The following is a 21199-nucleotide window of genomic DNA, read 5'->3' as shown; positions in this document are numbered from 1 at the left end:
ATCGATTGTAGCCCATTTCGCCGGCTACATTCCCATGGAAGTCGGCAATCAGAAAAAGGCTATTGTAGTGAAGCCGTTTAAATCGTTTAAAAAGCCGTTTTTCTTCTTCGAATTTAACTATTCCATTAATGAGCGCGACCTTAAGCATATAAGTTTAGTTTATAAGCATATAAGTTTAGAAACATTATGCGGATCTCACGCACTGTGGCAATCACTGTAAGCGAATCCTTCTGTGCTGTTTGTTTTTACTGACGATTTAGAGGCACTGGTGACTACGAATTGTTCCTTTCCTCAGCGTTTGCAGCCGTATATATATATATATATATATATATATATATATATATATATATATATATATCATATACTCTCTTTTTGTCAGAACCCGCTGCGATGGCTTAGCGGCTAAGGTGTTGCACAGCTAAGCACTGGGTCACGGGATCAAAGGCCGGCGGCATTTCAGCGGGGGCGAAATGCAAAAACGGCCATGTCCCGTGCATTGGGGGACCCGCTAAAGATTACCTGGTGGTCAAAATTAATCCGGAGTTATCCACTACGGCTGCCTCACAATCAAATTGTGGTTTCGGCACATGAAACCTCAGAAATAATTATTGTCAGAAATTGCAAGCGATGGGCTTTCGCACACTGCTGCTGCTTCCGTTCTGTCTTATGTGCAACGCCTCAGTTATTCTTTCCCCGCATGCGCGTCTTTATAGTTGGCCGTGGGAGCCGTGACTGGCGTGGGAACCGTGACTAGCGTGCCTGCTTATATCGTGTTTATTTTTTAGTAACGCGTCGTAGCTTCCGAGACAGCGTTTCTCACATTAGGGCTCATTCTTGTATCGAGCTCTATTCAAGTAACAATGCATCTACGTGAACAAGTCAACGGTGTTTTACCCCACTATGCCATTAAATGTAGTGGATATGTGTGCGCACAAGGTAGATCTGGCAAATAAATGGTATAGTCTAAGGGTAGCCCTACGATCAAGAAACACAGTGAGGAAAGGAGGATGTAAGGCAAAGTAAACAATAAGTCTACACGACAATGTGAAAGAAAGCCAGTAGATCCGAAACACTGTGGAAGTCGATGTCATACAAGGCAGTGTGCAGGGAGCCTACCAAGTTAACAAATCGACGATGAGAGCACCATGGTGGAGGCAGCTGCTTCATGACCTACATTACACGTTGTCGTGACATTCATATCGTGGCCTATCATTTATGTTCGTCATACACTCTTGTCATACTACGCCACTTTTGGTACAGACCCAGTTAAAGAAAGAGCCATGGGTGTAACAAGACGTAGGCGGTTAGATAGATACTGTCAAAGTGGCAAATGTTCGCCAAGAAATGCTTCGCCATTCGAACTCGGCAGTAGAACAAGCTTCCTTACCTCAGAAAGAAGAATGTGTCAACGCTGTTGAATGCTGCGGCAGCGAACACCACTCGCCACTCTGATGTGATAGTGAACAGGTTGAGCAATCCTGCTGCAGAAAGCATCATTACAAGGAAATTTTCAAACACCCAGCACTTTATATGCACGCACTCAACGTACCAATGAAAGCCAATAATTTCTGGCGGGCATTCGTTCTTTCGTGGGCGAAGAGCGACGCTTTCGTGCTTTCAGCAAAGTATTGAAGCGAAGCTTTCTTTTCGAATTCCACCGCTCTCAACCCCCCCCCCCCCACACTGATTTTCCTTACCGTGGCTTCTTCGTCCTGCAGCTAGCTTGGTAAAAAGCTCGCAGTTAAAGAAAGAACCACGAGCTCGAGGGCGGGTTGGAACATCGGTCCCAATCACAGCCTTACAGTGCTATAACGAGTATGACACGATGGCAGGAATACTTCATTCGTGCCAATTCTAAGTAGTTCTCTGAGATGATGTGTCAAATTGCTTTACGCCGAATATGCAGGGAGAAAATGAACAAATTTTTAACATTTGATTAGCCGCTTCCCAAAAGTTTCGCTTCACATAGATACCAGAATATGCTTTGGATCTGAGTAATTCTATTGTATCATAGCGAAGGCAGCTAGGCGAGTAAGGGCTTCATACACTTCCTCTCCACGTAATTCATGAAAATGCTTTTACGCTATGAATATGGGTAAGCACCCGAGCAGTATTAGAAGAACATTGCTACATTTTTGCACTCGAGCAACATTCTTCGGCCACGGTTACTGCTGCCTCTATCCGGAATAATCGACGCCAAAGGCAACACAATACACCGAGTATAAAACCACAAATGTCTGGGACACTCACAAAAGCTATCCGACGAAATCAGGTAGGTGTGTGCGATCACGATATGCACAATGGCGAGGAGCCGTATGCCGTGCAAAAATTGCAGAGAGTGCCGCTCGGTTTGGCCTTTGCCGGCGACACTGCCCAACATCCGTGTGTTGGATTCTGCCGAGAATGCCACGGCGACTTGGAACAGGACACCTGGAAAGCAGTACAACGTCGTTTGTAGTATCGGACTCGGTGGCCAAATTCACGCAACCATTCCGTTCGTGACTGCTGTCTGATATTGGCTGGTAGTTTTTACAATGCCAAGCAACACGATTGCTGGAATTTGCTGTTGCACACCGTGCTAGCGTCAAATTTTAATGGAAATACCAGCCAAGCAACACTGCCACCACGTTCGCTTTCTGATCGCATTCACCAGACAAATGATGCGAATAAATTTAGATTATCTGAAGACCGACAGACATGCAGAAAGGCGATAGGTAAATTAGACAAGACATGCATGATTGATACATACATACATACATACATACATACATACATACATACATACATACATACATACATACATACATACATACATACATACATACATACATACATACATACATACATACATACATACATACATACATACATACATACATACATACATACATACATACATACATACATATATTACTGGTATGGATATGGGCACCCGTTCTTCTAGGGCTAACTATGCTCAGAGAGCCGCGCAATTTTTACGGTCCGTTCATTCAGCTCCAAACGAATCGGTATACCTGCCATTTGCCATCTCGGCCGGAAGGTAGCGGAGTGAAGAAATTTTCATTCTTAAGCAGGAATCTCACAGACGAACCTAATCTATTGTATTCTAATAAGGGTTACCGATACTACTTTTGCATGTTCCTAAAGCAGCAAAAGCTTGTCATTAAAATATTTGTAGGCTACTTCAATCTGCTATGAAAAAAAAGCTTATGTGTATTTCTTGTAATTGATACTTTCATGTGCCCAAATTAAGTGCCCATATCTCATGGGGTAGAGATTGAAAGATATTTACATTCCTGTTCTTTTACGAGGCCGTGATTTTTGTTGATAATGAATTGGACGGGAGGTAGAGGGCTTAGGTTGCAGCGGCAGCCCCCTGACACAGAGTAAATGCAAAAGTAGACGATAGAAACTCTGAAAACCATTGAAGATGGCATAAAGCACGAGGACCAGCGTAGCTATGTGCAGCAGTCGAGCCAGCTACAAAAAGTAGTGCAAGAACAGGGATAAGTATGCAGAATTCCGAAAACAACTGAAAGTACCGATAACAGTCTGATAACATGCGCACAAAGCAGCGCATACAGCGAAGCTGCCTATGGCTAGGATCTGCAAAAATATCTGTCCGCGATGTTGACAAAAAGAAATCATCATGTGTGCCGATCCTCATGATAGTGCAGAAAGGGTCCAAGCTCAAAGTCACATGCACCTGCGGGCCCAGGTACCGCAGCGCGCCCTTGAACTACCCTTGCGTCAAAAAACGAAGAAAGGTAAGTAAAAAAGGCAAAAAAATAGAATAAGATTAAACAAACACCGAAGTTCTGATGTTGACAAAAACAATGCGCCCGAGCGATGACCGCTGTTGCCCCAACGCTAGCCTATGTGTATCGAAACGTCAATGTATACGGTTACGTAAAAAATGATAAAAAGACTCATTTCAAATAAAAGAAGAAAAAACAATTAAGTTATGTGTTTATGCCTGTATTCAACCAATATAGCATAACCACCATATAGACCGTTATATGGCTATTGAACAATGCAGCTTCGCTGATCTTCCATCTTCACATAGTGAAAGGGCTCGGAATTTTTCTGATGTAATTGCTTGCCCGTTGATGCTCACAACATACAGGGTCATTGCTGTGTGTGTAAACGCTACTAAGCAGAACATTCCTGAAGGTAGTCGTAAACCTACTTCAACGCCAGGTTGTCCACACGCACATAGATGCATGTAGCCTTGAATGGGGAATGAGCCAACGCACCTTGACCTAAAGACACATTTAACGTACATGGAGGCTGTTTCAGGTAACTTGTGCCAAGGATTTTTAAGAAGTGGTTAGCCGCAGCTGAATGAAATCAACGGCATATGGTTTGGCGTCATGTGCAGCTTCTTGGAGTATTCTTTTATATCCCTCCTAATTATTTTAATGAATAAGATGAATCATGCAAAACATCATTACTCACATTAGGGCCATGTGCGTTTCGTTGCGTTGTAGAGGGGATTCACAAACGACCGATCCAATTTTTTCTCGCAATGAACCCGCTGCGGGACAATTTTTTCCGGCGTTTGAAGAAAGCCCGCAAAATATGAAATAAAACCACGGTACTTCGCTCATGCGCTGTCATATTGCAGCGCTCTCAACCGCGCTTAGTGCGAAATAACCATCCGCGCGGACCGTGGCGGAGAGAGCGGCCGCGGCTTTATGCATCGGCTTCGCAGGAAGGAAGCGCTGTCGTCCCTGATAAGCGATAAGCTTGACGCACGGTTGATAGCGCAGCAATACGTTAGCGCACAAGCGCCGTCGCGTGGTTTATCTCACATTTCGTGGGCTTTCTTTATGCTAGAAAAAAATCGCCACGTAGCCACAAAAAAAAAATGTGGATCGGTCGCTTCTGTACCCCTTCTACGACGTAACGAGACGCATTTGGCTCTCAAGTGAATATTAAACATTTTGCATAATTGACCTTAGTTAGTTAACTAATTAAGCGGGACATAAGGATACTCTTAAGAGCGGCGCATGACGGCAGGCCATATATCTTTGGTTTCATTCTGCTACGGTTAACCCTGTCTCTAATATAGTTGATTCAAGTAACGCGAAACACCCTGTATAAAAAAACTTAAGCAGACACGAGGCGATGGTTTTTATTGGGACACACTTAATAGAAGTCTCCCCTGGCATAAGTGAAAGTGTATCTTACCAGTGTCACTACTTGGAGAGGCGCACGTTATGTGCTGGAGAACTCGCAGCGCTTTTATTCTTTGCTAGCCGAGGGTGTTTCACTAAATAGTATTGTAGTTACGAATATTGATAATGCATCCGATATGTGGAACTGGAGCTAACCGGTAATGAAGCGGTATCAATTTAGCTCAAATCATGTCTTTAGCTCCAGCTCCGAGAACAGTACGTGTCCGCAAATATGAGGCCAACTGCATTGGCGTTCAATTTAACCGTTTATTACACTACTAGGCCGTGATTTCGAAAGATAAACATGTGGTATACCACGTGCATCATCAAGGAGGAGTGGGACTCGATTCTGCGTAGCGCCGCTCTAGAAAAGCAAATCCTGGCCGTCCGGCGTGCCCGCGACCGGGCCGGTGGGCTAGACCTGCCAGTCCCGGCGTGGGACTAGCCTGGTGCGCGACGAGTTCGCGTCCTCGCCGGACCTGCAATAAAGTTTATTCGCTCACTCACTATACCACGTGCGTAGCCAAGGGGAGTGTCCTGAAGTCCGAACAGTGTGTGAAAGTCGTCCGCTGCACCCCCCATAACTATGCACGGGGTTATAACAAAGGAGCGAAACCTACCAACAAGGCCCGACGCCCCCCTCCTCCGCCCTAAAAAAAGAAAAAGAAAAACGTTTCTAACCACGCCATGTGCCATACCGATAATATTTACAAATTTCCTTGGGGAAGCTATATTATTTGGCTCACGTTACGCTACTAAGGTCCGCGCAAAGAGTGACAGGACGAAAAATGTTGGGCGTAATGTTAGGAGACAGGAAGAGAGTGCCATCTGAGAGCAAGCGGCGATAGCCGATATTCTAGTTCACATTCTTAAAAATGGATCTGGGCAGGCCTTCTAATGCGCAGGGCCGATAACCGGTGGACCAAATGAGTTACAGAATGGGTGCCAAGGCAAGGAAAGCGCAGTCTAGGACGCCAGGAAATTAAGCGAGGCGACCAAATTAGTAAATTTGCAGGTGCAAATCGAAATCAGCTAGCGTAAGACAGGGCTAATTAGAGATCACTGGGAGGTGTCTTCGTCCTCCAGTGTACATGAAAAATAGGCTGATGATGATGACGATGATCATGGATTTGTCGGGAAAAAAATGTCCTCCTCTTGAAGCAATAGGTGATCTCCAAATGCACGCCCGAGTGGTAGTTGCCTCGGAGTAGCAGAAACAGATCGCTGAGGCTATGCTTTTGCGTCCTGGATGCGCTGGAAGTGGTTCCAGAGCCGAAAGCACGTCATTTCCACCATTGTTTAATATCACCTACACTGGCTAACCTGCCTGACCTTTCATTTCATCCATATCCCTTTACCCCTTCCACGTTGAGTTGACCGAACGACAGTATAAAATACAGGACATTTTAATAAGCCTCATTACACTAAAAATTAATTGTGTACTGTTACTGTGGGCTGTTTCATGCCACTACATTTCTCGATTTTTTTTAGTAATACACATTTTATTACAATATATTCCTAGGAACTTTCGAATATAGCATTCATAAATTAGAAATCTATTTAAGTATATATCTTCAGAATAATGCTGCAGGCTATTGCATGGCACAATGCGAAGATCAGTGGCGAAAATGAGTGGTACTGTAGAAGTGGCGCTCTTCGCTCGTCACCAATAAATGTGAAATAGATAATTATCAGATTCACTTACCACGTATTTTTCTGCATTGCGGTTGTTCCACGAAATGGTCGACAAGTGTACCGGCAATAATGGCAACAAGTATGATCGCTGCAAATGTTCTGCAAACAGAAAATCCCACTATATTAGAGATAAAAACTTTTGTCTTGTTTGCGGATTTCAAAAAATCGCGCTTCATTTTTTTTTCTCACAAGTACCTCTCCGGCATTTACATGAAACGCTCATATGGAGTACGCCTTTTCGTAAAGTACTATAGGGAGGCAAAATTATGTTACGGGGTTTTACGTGCGAAAACCACAGTCTGATTATGGGGCACGCCGTTGGACTTTGGACTAATTTTGACCACCTGGGGTTCTTCAACGCGCATCTAAATCTTAGTACCTGGGCGCTTTTGCATTTCGCCCGCATGATTGTGCTGCCACCAGCGCAGGGATTTGTTTCCGCAACCTCGTGCTTAAGAGCCCAACACCACAGCCGCTAAGCAACCAGGGCGGGTATTAGGTATGCAGGTTGTCTGAATGAAATTATTAACAAAATTTACACTTTATTCAGCCATCAATTGATAGTGCTCCGTTGGGCAAAATATTCAGGATTGAGATACTGTTATGGAGTGATAGCTTTCTTTTTTGCTTCTTTATTTGCTTTTTGTAGCAACTTCGAATTGTAAAACACAGTTGCCAAAGCATGCCCTTGGCCCTGAATTATTGTTAAGGCTGCCCATTCATTGCTGTATATGTTCCTCAAATATGGTCTCAAGTATTCTCAAATATGGTCAAATAAAGACAAGAGCTATAGGATGTAGAGCTTGTCGTTCGGTTTACTTAAATTCCGACGCTAACAACTTGTAACTTCATAAATAACTAATCAACCTGATTTATATGTTAGGCTGCAATCTTAATAATTCCCATTGACTTTATGTTTATGTGTTCAATAAACCTCGACAGACACTTGTCAAAAATCTGCGCTCAATAAAACGCTGCAAGAAATCGTGTCAGCGTAATTTAGATCATGTAAAGTAAGAAATAGCTTCTCTTACACATATAATCAATGTGCGCTAATCTTAGATAACAGTCGATAAGAACAACAACGTCTCTTCAGAGAAACGCAATACTAAGTTGAAAAGAAGCGCCGGTAAGCCTTTCGAGCAACTTACACAATTCCTATTTGTAAATTACTCCATGGCTTTGGTTCTGCTGTCACGCAGTTCGACATTTCCAGACGGATGTGTGGAATCCTTACTGGAAGAAGACAAATAGAGTAAGGCCATTATAGACAATACATCAGAATGTGTTCCCTGTGCATTACTGGGGAGCGTGAACATCACTTACGTTAGATCAGCAGTCATATTTTCCAGAATTTCCTTGTTTTTACCGCAGAAACGGTTCATCGCGAGGTCTCCTACCGACTTCCGTTCCACAGAAATACGTTGTCGCCTGACACGGCTCAACGCAGGGCACTACGCATATATTAAGTCGGAGTACACGTGCTTCTAGTATCGCTGCAGACACATTGGCTACGATGCTGGCGCAAAATTTGGTTGGTCCTTCAAACCGGGGGCTTGTAGTGTTAGCGTCCTTTGCGTCATCATGACCAACAGACTCTTGTAGCGACAAGCTTGGCACTCTGCTTCGGACGCATCACTGTAGCAGCTTCACGCACTCAAATGCATCGTAGGCACGCCCGAGTGAAACCACCAGAGATCGATGGTCAAAATATACAGCCCTTTAAGGACCAGCCAGATAATTTACCAACTGCCATTGACGTGCCCATCCAGTGACACAATATTAACGTCTAGAGGTTGTACACAGGAAAGATCACCGACATTTTTTTTTCTGGAGGTAGGGGTGGGGAGTTCCTCAAGCTGCCCCAAGCAAGAAAGTCATACACGACATCCAGTCACCTGGCTGACTCGGCCACTCTGGCTGTGTGAGTCCTTTCCAAGAAAAACCCATCGAAAAAGCTTAAGCACCAGCATCTCACATCTATGCCGCACTAAATACTCTAGAGTACAAGGTCTCAATAGTCCTAAACAAAGGCAACGAAGTGGTTCACCTTGAAGGGTCAGGGAAGTTTTTTGCGGCTTTAATATTTCTGGGTTTAAGTCGGAATGATTGACGACTTCTTCTGAGGCGCCCTCAAATAATATCAGTGCCCACACGTCCAAATTTATCGCCTTCAATTCTGATAGCTCTGCCGCTGCATATTCGATCCGGTCTGCATGGGCTGGCCGTTGAGACCGCGTGGTTTTATTGCTTGCTTGCAGAGAGTGGCACTATAGCTGATGTTCCACGCAAACTAAGGAACGAGTCCGCGAAGAACGCTGTCATATTCTCGGATTCGAAAATAACGATTCAAAAACTATCTCGTGGAAAGCATAAAACAACTTCTGTCGTCAGTCGATGACTTGACTAAAGAAATGTGCAAAAAGGTGTATCACGTTAACGTTGCAGTGGACATCACATGTTGGTGTCAGTGGAGACGAAGGTGCAGATGTCCTCGCCAAAAAATCACTTTTAAGACAGCCATCAGTGAGAGCCTCATTGAATCACCAACTCGCTAAAGAGACGATTCATCGCCAATATGAATGCAATGTACCGGGTGATCGTTTTCATGTTTCATGTATTTTTTTCTATTCGCCTATTGCAGATGGCAAAATTCTAGTCCTTGAGCTGGGTTTTTCTGAGGCGGACATTACTTGCAAGAGAAATTGCAATACATATTCTACTAAATAAAGATCACTAACTAGCTGAGTAATTAATTACTTTATGGCACCTGTTGCAATTCACGAATTTCAGCCAGTGAGTGGGGAAGGCACACCCACCTAAAATTAATTTTGAGGGTGACACCAGTTTTGAGGTATCCATTGCCAAAGTGTGCGGCAAACTGCATCCACGTTGCAGTTACTTTTGTGCTTGAATGCATAAAACGAAGTGGAAAATCTTAGTGGAAAATAAGTGTATTTTTACGACTAATTTGGTTGCTTACATCTAGAAACCCATGACATCTTTAAAGCTTCTTACAGCTGATAAAATTAAACTTGCTATTGACGCAGGCAAATGTGTGCGCGTGCTATGTTCTTCAAGTGTTGTGTGAAGATATTGCGAAAACATTACTCTGTTGTGCACCAAATTTAACAGCTTAAACACGATTGAGATGACAGATACACCCTCAACATTAATTCGCACATGTTTGTGTGATTGGAAACAAATGGTATGCGTATCTGGAAGTTAATCTGAACCTATTAAATCTAACCCTGGTGTCCCACAAGGTTACATACATGCAAAAAAAGTTTTTCTTGAAGCCCATGTATACGTAATGGCAAAAGTGTTCTTGTTGCGTCTGAACGCGGCCAGGTATTAGGCGTAGAACTGGGCAAACATTAAAAATTTTACTCGCATATTTCCACGTTAACGAAAAAGTAGCGTTCAGCATCAGGGCCGGTGCTCATTATAGTTGCCCCATAATTTAGACTGACAGTTCTCATCTCCCATTACTATGCCTCTATGCACAGCGATATCGATTTTTGCATTTCCTCCTGCGTTGATAGAGACACCTCACACCTGCACTCATTGCCGCATATTCAAAGCCAAGCACTACGCATCATAACTTTCAGCTCACCCACGGCTAACGTCTCCTTACTTATACATATTCATAACATATTTTCTGCGCAAAAGCTTTCCAAGTACTCTCTACGTATTGTGATGCAAAAATTTTTCAATCGAAAACTTCATCTGGAACTGAATAGACAAAACCAGGTTGCCCACTCTAGGTCCACGCGATTTTCTTTCAGTAAGTCAATCTTATGCCTAAAATTTAGTATGGTAAGTTTTCCGCTAGGTTTTCTGCTACTCATCTGTGTAATTCGTCAGCGCTGAACGTTTAGGAACCCTGCACTATTAACATGTTTAAACACGAACATCGTGCTTATTTTAAATTTACTTAATTCTGTATTAAGTATAATTGACACGCTATTATTTCTTGTTACTTTGACCACTGACACTACACTAAATGAATAACTACGTTACCTCTTATAGGAGGTCCCTTCTTTAATCTTTAAATATGGGGCCGGCCTCCTGTATACGCCATGTACATATAACTTACCCTAATAATACAAACGTTTCTGATCTAGGTCAGTTTCTCACGGATTAAAAACTTCAAGGCCATTCCACTCTGTGAATGCGTATGACCAGCGGAGCTGTAAATATCATGGTTGGTAATGTTCGCCATCCCCGGTAGGTTGCTTTCAAACCAAAATCGGTTTTGTTTTCAAACCACAAACTGAAGGCTTATCAGCCTTCCGAGCGTGGAACCTCCGTCGTTGCACCGCCTTAATCGCTTCGCGATCTGGTGGGTTTTCCGCTCGAGCCAGCCGCCTACGGGCAGCCTCCTCGGCACGCTGCTGGCTGATTCATGCCGCCCACTGCTCTCGCACATGCTTATCTCTGCGGCCCCGAAGTTGGGCCTGGTGAGCAGCTTGTTCGTCGGCAGCGCGCACTACACGCGGCCTCCCCGTACTCGCGCACACAACATACTAGAGAGTTTTAGTTTAGGGGACGCAAGCGACTTGCGTACGCAAGGACTAGGGGCGACGGTAATGCGCATGCGCAGACTGCTACGTCTCCTTGCGTCCTTGGGTTGTTTGACCGGCCGAAAACATCGCTGCCCCTAAGTGATCACGTTACCCACGTGACTCTCGCGGTGTAGGAGAACACACGAGTAGCTAGCGGGTTGATAATCTAAGAAATCTTCCGCCAAGTGTCGACAGACGTCGTTTATATATATATATATTAGCGAGGTTTAGCGTGTCCGGTATTCGGACAAACGCAGTCTGGGGCGTTGGGGCGGAGCCATGAACGCGAGCGGCCTGCATGGTGCATCCACCTGGCGCCGCAAAGCTCAAACGGACAAAAGCAGCTAATATTGCTGTAACCAAGTCTATTCTACTTCGCTGCTGGTTTACACTTTCGGCACAGGCGTAATCGTGTTGCTGCCAAAAATTTACATCCGCAGCAAAGTTAAATACACTTGGTTGCTGCAATATTAGCTGTTTTTGTCTGTTTGAGCTTTGCGCCACCAGGTGGCTGCATCATGCAGGACGCTCCCGTTCATGGCTCCGCCCCAGGGCCCCAGCCTGTGTTTACCCGAATACCGGACATTCTAAACCTCTCTATTAAGTGCATTTAATAAGAATATTTTTATGTGCCTTACTTCATATGCTTGATTTCATGTTTTAAAAAATGATAACGCAGCAAAGATCAGACGTTGATGGTGTTGCGAGCGCATGCGACCTTACTGCGGCTTGCGTTTGGGGCCGCTAACTTATAACGCGTTTCTGCTTGCGTACGCAAACGCAAACGCACCCAAGCCCAAGCACTAGGGGTCCCAACGCCTTGCGTCCCCTAAACTAAAGCTCTCTACTAACTGCCTATACGGTTCATTGCACAGGCGCAGAAATGCAGCAGGTGGCCTCTTAACAAGCACCTGTCACACCGAATGATCGATGCACCCTACGGCCATTAGCACTCCATCTACCCAGCCAAACCGAGCAGCTGGCTAAGTCGGAAGCTCGGGTAGCTGTGAACACCGCATTGCGTTCACTCTTCGCGACATCTCGAACGTTACCAATCACCATACGATCGTTCTCGAACCACAGTCTGTCGCACCCAGCACAGCTGAATCCGAAACGTCTGTCCAGGAAGCTCCTCTGAAATTTCGCATACGCGCTCCCGTGCTCGTCCAGTTTACTGGCGTGGTACGAGCGTCGCCTCGCCGCATCCTCCGCTTCGCGGCACCCGTCTTCCTGTCGAGCCCTCCGGTTTACTGGTTTGCTGCTAAGGACATGCCTTACTGGTCGGCTCCGCTTCCTTATAGAGGGCGCAATTATGCAGTATTGGGTGGTTTCTTAGCTTTCCTCTTGCTATGCCAGATGCCAGCACATGCCTTAGTCGTTTGCTTTGCCTCGTCATAGAGGGCGCGAGGGTTTTCAGGCACGCAAAACCCCTGGGTAATTTAAAAGTAGCGGCACTCTTCGCCCCGCGGAGCTTTCCTCCTCGATTCTCCTAGCGAGCCGAATGCACGGATTGCGCACGGCACGCTTTCTCCCCTTGGCTTCCGCGGACAGGCCGCAGCATTCGATGAGGAGCATGTTTTCGTGCCATTTGCGCACCCCGGTCACGTAGAAAATTTTGAAAAATGCTGACACCAGCGTCGACACCGAGAATGCTGAAGGTTACGTTTATGTGGAGATCGGCTTCCTCATAAAGCCGTATAAGGGGGGCATACTGATGTAAAAGGACCTTTGAGGCGAGTTCTATTCTCCAGATATTTTTTATGCCACATGATCAGGTGATTTACTTTGTGCATCCGATCTAGTATTGCTTGAGGCACATCCCTCCGCGTTTGCTTTTTTCTTCTACCCGCACATGTGCACCGCAGGTATTATATTCAGCGTACCGTCTTATAATGTATTGGTCGTAAGTGCATCGTCCATCCATGTGTTAGTCGTCTCAATGTGAAAGTACCTTTTCCGCAATGGTCTCTAGACTGAATAGGACGGTGCACAATTTTAGAGCGAACAAGCGTGCGCGATCATGTGAACACCCCCGGCACATTGCCTGTGCAGTGAGTGTTCAAAAAATAATCGCCACCCACTCATGCGTGCGTGGCAGCCAACTCAAAGAACTGAAATAACCGGAGTATGTGGACTTGCTAGCGCTCATCACCCGCAATACCACGGTTATACTTGTCATTAATTTTTCTCAGGGCCTGCATTCATTTTGTCAAAGTGACTGACGCACGCATCGAAGTAAGCTGGAAAGAAAGCTCCACTACTAGCTGCTATTTTGATTTTCAGTAAAACAGGCAACGGATACTAACAATCACGAAAAGTGCGATCGAGAGCCTGAATCTTCGCACATAATTGTTCACAGTTGAAAACAGAAATTATAGGTGTGCATTTCCAGCTGAATAACACTTGACGATGTGTGAGGTGATGGAGTACCAGCAGAATAATCAGCATACTGAGAGCAACCCCATTTTTTGGCAACGTAGAAAATTGTCGCTGCAGAAACGCTGATGAGCAGGTCAGAAGAATTAAACAAATGTAGCATTCGGGGATGCTTTCATAGGAGCAATACGGAAGGCGCCTTACCTCACAAACAACACTGTTCTTTGTCGGAACAACAAAGTTCTTTCGGCCAATGTTGTGCAGCCACTACTTCTTGCGCAAGCCGTCACGCTTCGCTTGGAGTATCACAAAAAGAAACTGCACGAGATTTGTCTAAGAATGCTTCACCATGCCCCTAAATGTAAGTTGGTCTATCCCCAAATTTAGGTTGGCCCACCCACAAATTTAACTTGGCCCACCCAGATTTCAAGTTGGCTCATGCCCAAATTTTAAGTTGGCCCACCCCCAAATTTAAGTTGGTCAATGTCGAACTCTCAAGTTAGCCCAACCCCAAATTTGAGTCAGCCCAACCCAATATTTGAGTTGGACCACCCCCAAATTTATGCTGGCCCACCCTCATATTTGAGTTAGCCCATCCACAAATTTTAGTTGGCCGACCCGCAAATTGCAAGTTGCCTCTCCAAAATTTTAGTTGGCCTACATTCAAATTTCAAGTTGGCCACCCTGAAAGGTAATTTGGCCTATGTCCAAATTTCAAATTGGCCCACAGTCACATTTCAAGGGGACCCACCTCCTAATTTCAGTTGGCCCATCTCCAAACTTGGAGTTGACCCAAAACCTAAATTCAAGTTGACCTAACCCTAAATTTCAGTTGGCCCACCCCTGACACAAGTTTCCCCATGCACTTTCTAAAGATCCCTGTGGGTATTCTCTTTATATATTTGGTAGTTTAGATTGTTCCTTATCGCGTTTAAAGCTACCAATCATCTACATTTACACTATTATAGTATAGTAGTATTAGGTTTGCAAATTACCCATTTTTCGCAGATACAAGACATTATACTTTTTGCGTGTTGGGGTTGGGGGAGTCGCCAAGAATACCTGTGCATTAAAACTGCATAACCATTATAAACATAAACACAAACTACGTGATCTTCATAAACTGCATAACCATTTGCCTTACAGCGCGGCATAGGACTAGCACAAAACCGCAAGAAAAACAGTGTGCAGCGTTCTCTGCGCCTAGCCAGCAAAACTAAAGAGAAAAGCGGCACCAACGAAAAAGAAAAGCACAAGCAAAAAGCAAGATCCGCGTGTTTCCATGGGCAGCTGCAAGAAGATCAATCGTAGTGCAGGAAAACGGGCTCAAAACTGATTCCTGCGGAGGGTACGCGCAAGGGGCGAGAAGACGAGGAGGTCACGTGGCGGCGGCAGACTTCAAAGACTGGCGGTACTTTCAAAGTATCAATCGTCACTTACAGCGCACACATAGACGAGGGACAAAAAGGAGGACGAAGACAGGCGCTGTGAGAAACGTACACTACTGGGACACTACTGGGTGTCTGAGCTTCCGAACACTGGTTCTGGTCAAGTAGCTGGCGGTTTCTTTTAATCTGTGTGTTTTACGTAATTGGTTTTGAACTTTTGTTTAATATCTGATAAGCTTCCAGAATAATTTCCTATTAGTTGGCAATGTCACTCTCATCGCCAGGCCAGGAGGTTTCCACCTGGTCGGCTTCTGTTCCCAACTCTGATTTGCCGGTGGACCTTTTCTTACGCAGTGGGACGAGCAGCGTACCTGTGGCTTTGGTTCCGAGTAATGGCGGGGTGATTCGTATGAAGAATCTCAAAGCAGTTCAAACCGAACTCCGGATGGCCTCGGCCAATTTTCAACAAATCACCGAGGTTCGACAGTTTGGCCGAGGGCTTTCTTTGCTGCTCGTCAGACCAGGCTTGTGTTCAAAATTTGCTAAAGCGCGTTGTTTTTGCGACACATCCGGTGAGCAGTTTCATTCCTCATCACCTTGCATGTACCAAAGGCCTAGTCCGCGGTGTCGACATAAGTCTATGTGCGGCAGAAATCTTGGAAATATTTTCAGCGGCAGGCGTGATTTCTGTGTATCGTTGCAGCCGTGTCGTTGATAATAAGCGCATGCCCACTGAAACAGTCATAGCTACTTTCGCTGGAATGAACCGCCCATCGGAAATCAAGGCATGGCCACTTATATACCGAGTTGAGCCTCTATCACCTCGCGTCCTTCAGTGCCTAAAGTGCTGGCGGTTTGGGCACTCGATAAAAGCCTGCAGGTCAAACACACGATGCCGAATTTGTAGAGAAGGCCATCATTTAAATGACTGTTCTTCCCGAAATGAGTCCTGCTGCCTTTGCCGTGGTCCCCACCCCGCAAATGAACCTAATTACCCTGCAAGGGCAAAAGAAATGCAAATCCTCGAAATAATTGACAGACGTCGATGCTCTCATCGTGAGGCCATTGGAGAAATTCAGAGCAGATCTCAAGGGTATGCTGATATAACGGCCCGTCAAACATTGTCTATGGAGAACTCAATCTCTGAGGCTGTGGCAGCTTCCGTAGAAAAGGCATTGGAGAAAGCAATGGAGCGCATCATGACAAATCTCACCGACTCCCTTGTTCAGGTGCTGTCCTCACAACTAACTCCCTGGCTTCAGCTAACTAATAAACCCAATATTGTGCATCAGGTGTCGGGTCTACCGCGGAGTCCACCTATTGAAATATCGACCGCGCAGCCATACACAAATAACGATTCACCAAAGCCATCAACTCCTGAGAAAGTCGACCAAATCTGTCTCTCCGACACAGATGGGGTGGAAAATCAAGATGTAGATATGGACCCCCGATATCTTAAACGAACAAGGTCGCCGACAGAGAAAAAATCTAGCCCTCCCATCAACTCCAAAGCAAAAAAGTACGTTAGAGAGACCCCAACTAAGAAGGTCTTCTTAAAAGAGAACGTTTTAGACCAAGCAGTCTCTGCTTCTCGGATTTATTCACCATAGGAACTTTAAGAGTAATTCAGTGGAACTGTCGTTCCATACTTTCGGCCGCAACAAATTTATTATATCTTATTTCTACATACTCTCCAGATATTATTATTTTACAGGAAACTTGGCTTGCTGCTGGTCAATCTTTTCATCTAAAATATTTCCGATGTTTTCGATTGGATCGCCCATCCCGAGGCGGTGGTTTAGTGTTGTTTGTGTCATCAAAAATCTGCCATAGACCTACTATAGCATACCAGATAATGTCCCCAGACTGTGAAATCCTAGCACTGGATATAATACTACCTGGTTGTACACCTTTTTCTATAATTAACACGTACTTCCCCGTTGGAGTACAAGATACCTGTTATCTAGATACCTCTATTGCTCGCAGTCAGAAGAACATCATACTAGTGGGAGATTTTAATTCTCATCATGTATCGTGGGGTTTCCGAACGGACACTTGTGGCAAACGCCTGTGAGATTGGGTCTTAATGAATCATTTCTAATGCTTAAATTCGAGAGCACATACTTTCGTGCGTGGTCAGTCGCGATCTGCCCTAGAGCTTACGTTTGCTACCCCGAGCATGAAAGTCACCTCCTGGAAGACTGTAGATTCCGGTCATCACCTTCCTATAATTTTTGAGCTGCTTACTCCGTTAACTAGTTTAAATAATAATATGCGTACTCTTGGTAACTACGCAAAACTTAAAAATGCTTTACAATCAGCTTTACAAGCCCAGGAGGGCATGGAGATGGATATTAAAGCAATGAGCCTATGTTCAATACTAAAACAGTTATCAAAAAAAGCTAAATTTGCTGTGAAATATTATAAGGATTGATCATATTGTCCCTTGTGGAATTCTGAGTGCGAACGAGATTTTAGACGTAGAAAAGCTGCATGGAAAAAGCTTTTATACAACCAGTGTCCTGTTAATTGGGCTGATTATACGTATATGGCTACCACATTTAAACGAACTGTCTCAAAAGCTAAGGAGGATTACGATTCCAGGCACTACACATACCTTTCGAAGTCTAGCAATAAAAAAGCCCTGTTTAAATTTCTTCGATCTCGCAAAGCTATACCGGCCCCCGTGAACGTCGAATCTGTCGTTCTATCAACAAAAGAATTATCAGAATCGCTTGAGAAAATTGCTCAAGGACTTGCGCGACGTTTCACACATCAATTGCCGATAGGACTAAAGAAACCTCCCTTGGTAGTCGACTTTGTAGCAGTAACAGCGACGGAGCTTGAAGGCATTATTAATTCTTTGCCGGCGTCAGCGCCCGGTCCAGATGAAATTACAACAGGAATGCTAAAAGTTTTATGTGATTATGCGCCTCAGGACCTACTAAACATAATAAATTTCTCTCTCAAGAATTCATGGGTTCCAACAGAGTGGAGAGTAGCTAAAATTATCCCACTATTGAAGAAAAAATCATCCGGACTTGACTTAGAAAACGTAAGACCAATTTCTCTTACCTCAAATGTGGTCAAATTATTAGAAAGGGTTCTTCACAGCCGTATAACAAATTTTATGCAGTATGATAACCTTCTCAGTCCTTGTCAGATTGGATTTCGTCCGAGCCACTCCATATGGTGCGCTCATGTAGATTTAGAGAGCCGCATTAAACTTGCTCGCCGCAAACGAGAGTACGCAGCTTTGGTGACGCTAGATTTAGCAAAAGCATATGACTCTGTAGAACTTTGCATTCTATTCGATAAGCTTCACTCTACGAATTTGCCAAAATATATAACCGCTTGGATCTGCGAATTTATAAGGGATAGAGAATTTTATTCTTACCAACACGGTATTTCGACGTCTAAACACAAGCAGACAAGAGGTGTAGCACAGGGTTCCGTTCTTTCCCCTGTATTATTTAACATTTTGCTAAGCACCATTCCTTTCTCTCCGGAAGTACATGTATATGTTTATGCGGACGATATCGCATTTTTTTCCTCCGCAAGCAATATACATTCTCTACAACAGTCGTTGCAAAATTTCTTAGGAATTCTGGAGACATGGCTAGAGAGATTAAGTATGTCATTAAATATTAGCAAAAGTGCGGTCTTGTCTTCCCATTAACTGCACAAGTGCATATATCTTTGCAATACCGACAGGAAATCATTCCTCAAGTTGACAAAGTCAGGTACCTTGGGGTTATTTACGATGGCAAACCCACCTGGCGCAGTCACATTGAACATATTAAAACAAAGGCAGAACGAGCCGTAGCTATGCTTCGCCGGCTCAGCCACTGCCGCTCTAGACTACGCAGGGATACCTTACTATTTATAAAATGTATGTTCGGCTCATATTAGAATTTGGCTGCGTATTATTTTGCGGTGGACCCGCCTACAAAATTAAACCTCTCATACTTTTAGAAAGAGAAGCCCTACGGTCATGCCTCGGGCTTCCTAGATTTGTTGCCAACGCTGTTTTATATCAGGAAGCCCATATACCCACCCTAGATTGCAGATTCCGCATGCTTACGGTTCAGACATATTTAAAAATTCATGAGTTTTCAAAAAGGCGTACACAATATGCTTTTATCACTGAACCATCTGAGTTTTTTCAGGCATCGTGGTCAAGATTCTACAGCCCTCAGATATTATTTGTGCAAGCACAGTTACAACAATTGGACGTGTCCATACGTCAAGTTTGTCATTCAAATCATGACTTAACAGAGCTCGAAATTGAGTTCGAGGACATATTTCTGAATCATGCTAAACTGTTACCAAGGCGAGATTTAATTAACATCTTACACGACCACCTATACCAACTAACCACCGAAAATGTAATAGCCACTGACGCTTCTGTGTGCAATGAGAAGGCAGGAGTGGGGATCTTCTCTGAATCTCTGCAATGGTCTTACTCGCTTCGCCTTCCCGATTTCACACCTATATTTCAAGCAGAATTTTTAGCGATTATATTAGCGTTACGAAAACTTCCCCAAAACGACCCATTAGCTGTTATTGTGACCGACTCGCTTTCTGTATGTGCAGCACTGACTGCATCTTTAGATACAAGAATTCAAAGAACCTTTCATTCGATGGTACCTCCGTACTTACGGAAAGTATGTTTGCTTTGGGTACCGGGACATCATGGGTTACACTTGAATGAAATGGCCGACTCACTCGCACGAGCATCCCTCAACGGCCCTATCATATATGTTTTGCCGACATCAGCTTATGTCACCGCGGCTAGGTACAGAAATTTCGCTATATCCCAAAACTCTGCAACATCCATACTAACACCGTCTTCTGATTTCCACCATCTTGGCTTCCCATGGAATAATAATTGGTGTCCTTCAAGACAATTGGAAGTTTCTTTTACAAAATTGAGATGCCGTATGCCTCCTCTAAATTTTTACTTACACAGGTCTGGTCTCGCTATGTCCCTTCTATGTTCTTTTTGCAGTGCACCTGAAACTATCGAACATTATTTTCTCTCCTGCCGCCACTTTATAAAACAAAGAAAATTATTAGTACACTCATTCACCAAACATTGGCTATCGCTAACTTCACCAACCATTCTTTCTTTTGGTGCGACCTCGCTGGGATCAAGCCACAGGGATGCTTTTCTTGCAATTTACAATTCCATTAGAGCTACAAAAAGAGTACCTTGCTCACTTTCTAAAATTATCAATATTTTCTATTATTTCATTTATTTACGTTAACTTATTTTATCAAAATTCTTCACAATATTTTCATCATACGTCTAAATTACAGTTCTAGTCTCGCGCTCTACAATTTAAATTTAGTTTGGCTTTACTACTAAGCATACGAAAAACCGCCTGCTCCTTGGCCAATCCCCCATAGTGGGTATGCGTCACTGTCTGGGACAGAAGACAAAACAAGACCAAGATAAAAGCGCCCCCTACAAAAGAACTACCCGACATGAGTATGCATTCAAAATTCATGACCTGAGATGAACGAGAGCGCATGTGCGACCTCAGAAAAACCAGTTTTTTGTCTGTTAATGCAATTGATGGCTTGCTAACTGAGTAACCATCGGCAATCGCTGCTGCTTCAACGATAAGTCTGGTGCGTTCATTAGAATGCCTAGCTAAGATAGTGGTTTCTTGAAAAGCGGGATACAGCCGCATTCTGCGCAATGAACACCTAGAAACCCTTCGCGCCTTTTGCGCACTTTCTTGCTGTGTTCTTGTAACCTGACGTTATTACATCTACCTCTCTGCCCTACATAAGACTGACCGCATTTCAGAGGTATCTTATACACAACACCTTTCGAACAAACAGTATACTTTTTTCTATGACTAATACTGCAAATCCTACTTTCCTTAGCAGCAGGATTGGTTCTGACACAAAGCTGGGCAAATTTTTTGGGAGGGGGGCAGAGAATACAACGTCGATACATGCGCTTTGTCCCATTTTTTAA

General features: G+C 44.2%; 1 protein-coding gene across 1 annotated transcript in view; it reads right to left on the bottom strand.

Annotated features, from left to right (window-relative positions):
- The window catches only part of LOC142576126 (nose resistant to fluoxetine protein 6-like), a 63560-nt gene that overhangs the window by 27209 nt on the left and 15152 nt on the right, over nt 1-21199 (bottom strand). The window contains exons 4-7 of the mRNA XM_075686086.1: nt 8027-8111; nt 6886-6974; nt 2251-2430; nt 1388-1481 (exon numbers count right to left, since the gene is read on the bottom strand). Coding sequence (XP_075542201.1) covers nt 1388-1481; nt 2251-2430; nt 6886-6974; nt 8027-8111 — 448 coding nt within the window. The remainder of the gene's footprint in view (nt 1-1387; nt 1482-2250; nt 2431-6885; nt 6975-8026; nt 8112-21199) is intronic.

This window comes from Dermacentor variabilis, chromosome 3 (genome assembly GCF_050947875.1).
Source record: "Dermacentor variabilis isolate Ectoservices chromosome 3, ASM5094787v1, whole genome shotgun sequence".
Lineage (NCBI taxonomy): Eukaryota > Metazoa > Arthropoda > Arachnida > Ixodida > Ixodidae > Dermacentor > Dermacentor variabilis.
This window is presented reverse-complemented; position numbering and strand designations above follow the sequence as displayed.